This window comes from Canis lupus, chromosome 27 (assembly GCF_048164855.1).
Source record: "Canis lupus baileyi chromosome 27, mCanLup2.hap1, whole genome shotgun sequence".
NCBI lineage: Eukaryota > Metazoa > Chordata > Mammalia > Carnivora > Canidae > Canis > Canis lupus.
The window spans coordinates 22,400,057-22,409,182 of record NC_132864.1 but is presented as its reverse complement, the minus strand read 5'-3'; the positions used below and the strand labels follow the sequence as shown (position 1 = coordinate 22,409,182).

Genomic DNA, 9,126 nt, shown 5'->3' with positions numbered 1-9,126 from the left:
GGGCTTGATAAATAGTAGCTATCATTATTGTCCCAAGGAGGAAGAGCAAGTTAGATTTGGGAAAAAAAAAAGTGTATTCAGCAAGTCTGTAGCTATGGTTTTGTATTGATGTACACAGGTGTATGTGTATATACGTGCATGTGATAACACATCTCTAGGTCTATGTAGTGTAGGAATTAGAAGGGAACAAGACTCTTTCTTTAAATTTTTTATATACATAAATAGAACATTTTATATACATAAATAGAACATACACATGCACACCCAATTTAATAATTATAAATTTTTTAAAAAATGTTTATTTATTTATGATAGTCACACACAGAGAGAGAGAGAGGGAGGCAGAGACACAAGCAGTGGGAGAAGCAGGTTCCATGCACCGGGAGCCCGACGTGGGATTCGATCCCGGGTCTCCAGGATCGCGCCCTAGGCCAAAGGCAGGTGCCAAACCGCTGCGCCACCCAGGGATCCCCCATTTAATAATTATAAAACAAATATCCATAGTATTACCATCTAGGTTAAGAAATAGATCACAGCAGCACCCTGACACCTTGAATGGCCTCCATTTTAGCTTCAAGGAACTACTCTCCTGACTTTTGCTTTTTAAAAAAGATTTTATTTGAGGGAGAGAGAGAAAGAGCAAGCATAAGCAGGAGGAGCAGCAGAGGGAGAGGAGAAGCAGGCTCCCTGCTGAGAAGAGAGCCCTATGATGTGGACCTGGATCCCAAGGACCCTGAGATCATGACCTGAGAGGAAGGCAGACGCTTAATTGACTGAGCCACCCAAGCACCTTGATTTTTGCTTTATGGTTTTACCACCTGCACATACCTCACTCTCTTCACTTTCTTTTTTTTTTTTTTTTTGGTGTGCTTTTGAAATTTATATTAATGAAGTCATACTTTGTTCTCTTGTCATTTCATTCGGCATTGTTTCAAAACTCATTATATCATTATGTTTAGCTGTATTTATTCCTTTTCATTAATGTATGAAAACACCACCATATAAAAATTATACTTTGTGCTGCTGATAGACATTAGCGTTGTTTCCAGGTTTTTTTTTTTTTTTTTTGCCATTATGTCATACAATACTATTTGTACATTCCTGTGCATATGAGACATGGAATGTGTTTATCTTCAACTTTATCCAATAGAACCAAACTTTTTTAAGAGACTGTGCTAATTTATAGTTCCATCTCCTGCGTTTAACTGATTTTAAAATGTCCTTTCAGGGCACCTGGGTGGCCCAGTGGTTGAGCATCTGTCTTTGGCTCAGGTCATGATCCCACTGGGGTCCTGGAATCGAGTCCTGCATTCAGCTCCCTGATTTCCCGAAATAACAAGTACTTCAACTTTAGGCCACTTTAAGGAACAAAGAAGACCAGAGCAGCCTGGCTGCCTTCCTTCTCGCGGGTGGCTATGGAAGCAGAGGACAGAGGCCCCCCCCGTAACCTCCCCAGGGATCCTGGACACCCAAACAGACACATCCTTAAACGCAGCATGCTGCTTAACCGCCAATTTCTTTTTTTTTTTAAATGATAGTCTTCTTTTTTTTTTTAATTTATTCATGATAGTAACAGAGAGACAGAGAGAGAGAGAGAGGCAGAGGGAGAAGCAGGCTCCATGCACCGGGAGCCCGACGTGGTACTCGATCCTGCGTCTCCAGGATCGCGCCCTGGGCCAAAGGCAGGCGCTAAACCGCTGCGCCACCCAGGGATCCCTTAACCGCCAATTTCAAACTCCCAGGAGCTGCCCCGCAGGGTTTCTCCTTCCCCGTTTCCCATTGGTCACGAGTCGGAGGAAGACACAATCTGATTGGTTCTCCCTTCCACTTCCTCTTTCCTTTTAAGGACTTTGGGTGGGGCCTGGCTGGGACGCAGAGGGTCGTCCTAGGAGCGGGCACTCTGATTGGCTGGGGCACGGCTGAGACCCGCCCATGCCGTTCGCTAGGTTCAAACGCGGCGGCGGGAGGCGCGGGGCGGAGCAGAACGCGGACTGGCGGGGTCGGCGGAGCGTGAGTCCGAATCCCGCACGCCCATTTCCCCCCACCCCACTCTGCGAGGCGGGGGGGGGAGGGCCGCTTCCAGTCACACGAGTCCCGGCTTTCCTTCCCGCTGTGGGGTGGGCGGGGTGGGTGGCGGTGCCGCCCCCAGGGCTGCCGGGGCGGGGGCGCGGGGTGGCCCTCGGCTGGCGATGCGCGCCCCCCTCCTAGGGAGCCGAAGGGTCTGCAGGTGGTGCCCGGGGCAGAAGGAATTGCACCCGTCTTAAGCCGGGTGGGGTCCCTTGTGTGCTCCTGCGCTGTTCCGTCTGCTGGAGTGTCCTCCCTCACGCTCTCGGTATCCGCAGTCACCTGCGTCCCGCCCCTTTCCCGGTGCTGCAGCCTCTCTCCCCTCCGCGGCGGGGTCGGGGAAGCCCAGGTCCTGCCTCGGAGCTTGGGCCCCGGCTGTTCCGCTGTTCCTGGGCGCCGCACCCTTTGCTTGCCTCCCCCGCCCATCAGCAAGGCTCACTGCTTACCCACTTGCTTCAAATGTTACCTTCTCAGTGTAGTCTACTGTGGCTACACTGTTAAAAAAATGCGGGCACACACCAATTACCCTTATTTCCCTCTCTCTTTTTTAGAACTCTGTAGCGCCTATTACTATCTAACATACTGTGTAATTTGCTTATTTCAATCATTCATTTCAATAAGTCTTCATTAGCACCTGCTACTTGCCAGGCTCTGTGTTTCTGCTCTTGTGGAGCTTACATTATCCACGGAGCAGAATAATAAATTTATTTGTAAGTAAGAGAATATGTCAGATGAGTGTATTACCTCTTGTTACAGTGGGCAAATAATCCGCTTTGTAATGTCCATTGCCAGACTGAACTTTCCAAGACTTGTTTCATAGTGGTTGGTTTTCACCTTCCTATCCTTGACATCTTGAGGAAGATAGGATCTTTCAAGCTGTTCGTCCTCAAATTGGCAGTAAACACTTGACCTTCTATGTCTCTTCCCTGTTAGGGAGATGTTGAAGTTCAAGTATGGAGCACGGAATCAAATGGACGCTGGTGCTGCTGAACCCATTGCCAGCCGGGCCTCCAGGCTGAATCATTTCTTCCAGGTAACAGTCTGCCAACTCTGTTCATCTGTGTTTGTTTCCTTGGAACCTTCTTGTCACTTTTATTCTTATTATAGGGCTGAGGCTAATCTAGGAGTGGGTAGCTGAACTTGGCCTTAAAGGGAGATAATTTGGGTAGACCGGATGGCTCAGCGGTTTAGTGCCGCCTTCGGCCCAGGGCATGATCTTGGAGACCTGGGATTGAATCCCACGTCGGGCTCCCTGCATAGAGCCTGCTTCTCCCTCTGCCTGTGTCTCTGCCTCTCTCTCCTCTCTGTGTTTCTCATGAATTAAAAAAAAAAAAAAATCTTAAAATCTTAAAAAAAAATCCTTAAGAAAAAAAGTGAGATAATTTTTATCATTTCTCACATGTTACACATCGTATTAAGGTTTGTCCTTTTGTTAAAGAAAGAAAAACACAGGCAGTCTTTTGGCCAAAATTACTGTAGAATTTCTTTTCATTCAAGAGATCTTTGTTTTTTTAAAAATATTTTATTTATTTGAGAGAGGGAGAACATGAGCAGGGGGGAGGGGGCAGAGGGAGAAACAGACTCCCTGCTTAGCCGAGAGCCCGATGTGGAGCTCTATCCCAGGACCCTGAGATCATGATCTGAGCCGAAAGCAGATGCTTAACTGGCTGAGCTACCCAGGTGCCCCTAAGAGATCTTTATTTAAGAAAAAAACCAAAACAACCCAGACTTGTGAAACTCCATAGTCTGCTCAAGATATAGAGCCTTTCAATCCCCCCACTAGTGTTAAAGCTTAATATCAGGAAATAATTCCCAGTAGATTTTTAATTCTTTTGTTTTTGACGTAGGTGAAACATCGTTGATGTAGAAATCCTTGTTCGATTTATGTATTCACAAGTCAGGCGGTCAGCATAGGTAGTGGTGTCGAGCTGGGTTTGAATCCTGGCCCCAGCGCTTGTTAGCTGTGTTACCTGGGGTGACTCCGTTGCCTTCTCTGCATCCATTTGCCACTCTGTCAAATAGAGGTTATAGCACCAAATTCACAAGGTTATCATGAGGATTAAATGAGATAATTTATATTAAGCGCTTATTAGTTATAATACTGATCAATTTATGTTTACTTAGCAATAATTATATTTAGGAAGGTGTTTATGCAAGGATACCTGTACAATGATAAATACTGATACTTTCTTGATGACATTTCCCCCAAAAATATTGGTATTGGGGAATGTCCAAACAGCTCAGAATGGAGACAGATCGAAAGCTTAGGTTGTGGTGTTAGGACCATTCCTGTTACGGTTTTAAGTCATGAGATATTTTTCAAAAATGAATAGTTTGTCCCTAACTGTAGGTGACTGGAGTGCTGCTGTGCTTTAGTTTCTTTACATTTAACTCCAAAACTTTTCCAATTTATTACAAAATTGACTAAAGGCATTATACTGTGCTCCATATATAATAATTGTGGCTTCCAATGTGTGGGTACAGAACCAGCATGCTCCTGATTATCTTACTTCAGCTTCATAACGGACGTAAGGACTATTCTTATTTACATTTTAAGTAGGAAGAGACAGATACTGAAGGAGGCAAGGACTTGCCCAGGATCACGCAGCTTGTAAGTGACAGAGCCAGGTTCCATTTTTATTCTGACAACAGAGGCTGGGCATGTAACCACTGGCAACGCTGCCAGCATATGTCAGAGTTTATTAAGTGTGTATTATATTTAAATGTCATTATAACAGTAAGGGTTGGGGGTAAATCCCCGGTTTATCTTTTTTTCATGATGAGTTCTTCCCTGTCCCTGGGAAAGCAATTATTCACAAGCGTACCATACACCTAACATTTGCCTAACCTGGTATGGATACTGTTCTTTTCCCATGTAATGTAATTTTAACAAGGTTTAGGTAGGATAATGATTTTGTTTTCCATCTAGGTAAGGACTTTAGACTGGGTCTTAGTTTCTACTTAACATTATACTTAACCTGCCAAGGAGTTCTGCGTCAGCGGTCAGAGACTTCTAGATTTTTGAGCCAGCGCAATTTCACAGATTTGCTAGGCTGACATAGGTTAACCAACTTTTTATTTTGTCAAGTAAGAGATGTAAAAAGGATATAAAAAAACAGATATAGAGAAAAGCCTATTACGTTCTGGTCCTTTCATTATAAAGAAGGGACATTTTAAGAAACAGCAGAGAAAGGAGACATTATTTCAGAATAAAAGAGCACTTTAAAATATGAATATAGTTAGCCTTATAGATAAGTCATCATGTGCTGGTCATGTTTTCTCATTTCGTGGCAGACTGGAGAACTTTGTTAAACATCAGCATGGTGGTATTTTTGGGAGTTTGTGGCAGAAGTATAACTAAAGTGACAGGTATGGTGGCTTGTGGCCCAGGGCTTCTCATACTTGGCCGAAGCTTGAATCTCTTGGTGAGCTTGTTGATAAAACATGTTCTAAGCTACTAACTGGGAAATTCTTGTTCAGTAGGTCAGGGATAGCACCAGAGTATTTTGTTATTGTTGTTTTGTAGCTAAATTCTTCAGGTGATTCAAATGTAGCCAGCCTGTTTCTATTATCCAGTGTAAGAAAACACTCTCAAAGTTTAAAGCAGTAACGATTTATTTTTTCTTCTGATTCTGTGGGTTGTTTGGAATCAGCTAGGCAGTCTTCCTGTTCTACCCCGTGTTATCAGCTGGGGTCACTCAAGGGGCCATATTGTGTTGGGAGCTTGGCTGGGGCTGGAACATCTGGGCACTGCCTGCTGGCTGGTGCATCTCAGTGTCCCTCCAGCTGACTTCTCTATGAGGCCTTTCATTAGCCAGTAGTCTGACCCAGGCCTTGTAACTTTCTTTTCTAAATAATAAATATTTTAGGCTTTGGGGTAGCTGCAACTGTTCACCTCTGCCACTGTAGCACAAAAGCAGCCACAGACAATATGTAAATGAGTGGGTCTGGCTGTGTTCCAATAAAACTATTTATAAAAACACAGTGGGGCCAGATTGGCCTATGGACCATAGTTTGCTGACCCCTGGTCTAGCCTAAGCTTTTTTACATGGCGACTGGCTTCCCAAAAGAGCAAAAGCAGAAGCTGCTAGCCTCCTTGAGAGCTCTGCCCTGAACTGGGGCAGTGTCACTTGTGTCACCTGTTGCTTGAAGCAAGTCACAGAGACAGATTCAAGGGGAGGGGAAATAGATTGTTAATGGAGTGGTGGCAAGCACATGTAGAGATAAAGGGCCTGTAGGGGGCCATCTTTGCAGAGATATCACCACACAATCCATAGCCTGGCACATAGAGATCATTTTTTAAAAACAATTTTTATTTATTTATTCATGAGAGACAGAGAGAGAGAGGCAGAGACGTAGGCAGAGGGAGAAGCAGGCTCCATGCAGGGAGCCTGATGTGGGACTCAATCCTGGGACTCCAGGATCACGCCCTGGGCCAAAGGCAGGCGCCCAACCTCTGAGCCACCCGGGCATCCCAGATCATTTTTTTTTTTTTTTTTAAGATTTTATTTATTCATGAGAGAGAGAGAGAGAGTGTCAGAGGCAGAGACAGGGAGAAGCAGGCTCCATGCAGGGAGCCTGATGTGGAACTCGATCCTGGGACTCCAGGATCACGCCCTGGGCCTAAGGCAGGTGCTAAACCACTGAGCCACCCAGGGATCCCCATGCACATGGAGATCATTGCTCTAGACCAAAGGTTGCAAACTCATGTCTTTGGGGGCTAGGCAGTGAGTATGAGTGAGTCACATGGGCCCGATAGAAGACTGGCAGTCAGATCTACGGTGAACTGCAGAACACATTCTCTACACAGAGGGGCAGCATCACTCGAGAGCCACTGTTTTTTTTTTTTTTTGTAAAGATTTATTTATTTATTCATTAAGAGAGAGCGAGAGAGAGGCAGAGACACAGGCGGAGGGAGAAGCAGGCTCCATGCAGGAAGCTCGATGTGGGGGACTCGATCCCGGGTCTCCAGGATCACACCCTGGGCTGCAGGCGGCGCTAAACCGCTGCGCCACCAGGGCTACCCGAGAGCCACTGTTTATCACCAGACAAGAATGTGGGACAATCACATCGGGCTCCTTGCATGGGGCCTGCTTCTCCCTCTACCTGTGCCTCTGCCTCTCTCTCTCTCTGTCTCTCACAAATAAGTAAATAAAATCTTAAAAAAAAAAAAAAAAGAATGTGGGGCAATGTGGCTCTATCCTCCAGTGTTTCAGGAGAACCCCCAGATCCTACCCCTTCTTTTGGGTAAAATTTCCTTATTTTTCAATATTGGCAGATAATTCAAATTATTTTAAATGCTGCAGGCCCAACAAAACATGTCTGTGTGGGTTAGATGCAGTCTGCCAGTTTGCAACTGTTGGTCTGGATTATGAAGAAATTCAGCTTTAGAATGGTCACTCTGTCCATACTACTCTAGATTGTTTGAGAGCATTAAAGAAACTGCAGTTGGGACGCTGGGTGGCTCAGTGGTTGAGTGTCTGCCTTTGGCTCAGGGTGTGATCCCGGGGTCCTGGGATTGAGTCCTGCATCAGGCTCCCTGCATGGAGCCTGCTTCTCCCTTTGCCTATGTCTCTGCCTTCTCTCTCTGTGTCTCTCATGAATAAATAAATAAAGTCTTTAAAAAAAAAAAAAAAGGGAGGTCATTGTCGTTTAAAAAAAAAGAAAAAAAGGAACTGCAGTTATATTAGCAAGCCTCCAGGCACACTCAAAAGAAGTAGCAATCATTGTGTCCTATTGTAGAGACATGGAAACATGCATGTCGTAACCAGCAGGGTCCAGAGTAAATGTTCCCATGAGCCTCAGACTGTTAAGAAAGAAGAGCCTTTTCTTGTTAATGGCATGCTTGTGAAGCTTTTCTTCCCAGGTGCTGGTGGAAGAAATCCACGGTAATGGAATCGTACAAGTGATAACGTAATGACTCTCAATTGATGTTGCTTTAAAGAATGAAGCCCCAGAATTGTGCTGTTAGCGTGTGTCGTGAGCAGTTAGAGTTGGTGGCTTGTAATTTACTCTGTGTGGATGTTATTGATCAAAGCTTTTCATTATTGACAGTGTCTCCATCTGCTGTTTGCTGTTTTTAGGGGAAACCACCCTTTCTGACTCAACAGCAGATGTCTCCTCTTTCCCGAGAAGGGATATTAGATGCCCTCTTCGTTCTCTTTGGAGAATGCAGTCAGCCTGCTCTGATGAAGATCAAGCACGTGAGCAACTTTGTCCGGAAGTGTAAGTTTGGAGAAATTTTTCTTGAAAACCATTCTGCCAGAGAAAACTGCAAAGATGCTGGAAGCCAAATGAGTTAGTGGTTGGTGGTAGTGGGTAAGAACTCTGCTTGGAGGAAGAGAGACCCAGTTTCTTTCTTTTTTCTTTTTTTTTTCAGACCCAGTTTCAAGGTCAGTTTCTATCTGCTGCAGTTAGGAGGCCAGATAAGTTAGGTCTCATGGTTGCAGGTGACAGAAACTTAACTCAAACTAGCTGAGGCCAAAAAGTGAATTTAGGGCTCATGAAACTGAGAAATCTAGGGTTGGGTTAAACTTTTGGTATAGCTGGTTCCAGCTGTTAAGCAGTGTCCACTGGCTCCATCCTTATACCCACTCAGGGCTGATAATCTAACAGGCATAGCAAGCACAGTGCTTAGAGCCCACAATATTTAATTTTAATAAATTGAACCTCTTTTCACTAGTTAAATTAATTTTGAAATAATACGAAAAATATGGTTATAATAATAATGATTTGGGATTTTATTCATCTTTATGACAATGTCATCATAAAATATAATTTTGACTTTTTTCATAGTTTCTTTTTTTTTTTTTTAAGTAGGCTCCATACCTAGCATGGAGCCTGACATGGGGCTTGAACTCATGAAATCAAGGGGCTTGACCCTGAAATCAAGACCTGAGTTGAGATGAAGATTTGGATGCTTAACTAACTGAGCCACCCAGGCGCCCCTTGACTTTTTTTTTTAATGGAAGAGGGGGCTGAGGAAGGGAAAGGTGTCCGGCCCTATGAAAGGCATAAATTGGCTGTGCCCACACCCTGTTCTTGTCTTCCTTGAGGTGGAGG

At 44.6% G+C, this 9,126-nt stretch overlaps 1 protein-coding gene across 12 annotated transcripts in view; it reads left to right on the top strand.

Annotated features, from left to right (window-relative positions):
- Positions 1 to 1,919: 1,919 nt before the first annotated feature.
- The window catches only part of CIT (citron rho-interacting serine/threonine kinase), a 165,096-nt gene continuing 157,889 nt past the window's right edge, over positions 1,920 to 9,126 (top strand). For all 12 annotated transcript variants that reach the window (XM_072802746.1, XM_072802750.1, XM_072802751.1 and 9 more), the window contains exons 1-3: positions 1,920 to 2,010; positions 2,998 to 3,097; positions 8,148 to 8,289. In XM_072802746.1, coding sequence (XP_072658847.1) covers positions 3,002 to 3,097; positions 8,148 to 8,289 — 238 coding nt within the window. In that variant the 5' untranslated portion in view covers positions 1,920 to 2,010; positions 2,998 to 3,001. The remainder of the gene's footprint in view (positions 2,011 to 2,997; positions 3,098 to 8,147; positions 8,290 to 9,126) is intronic.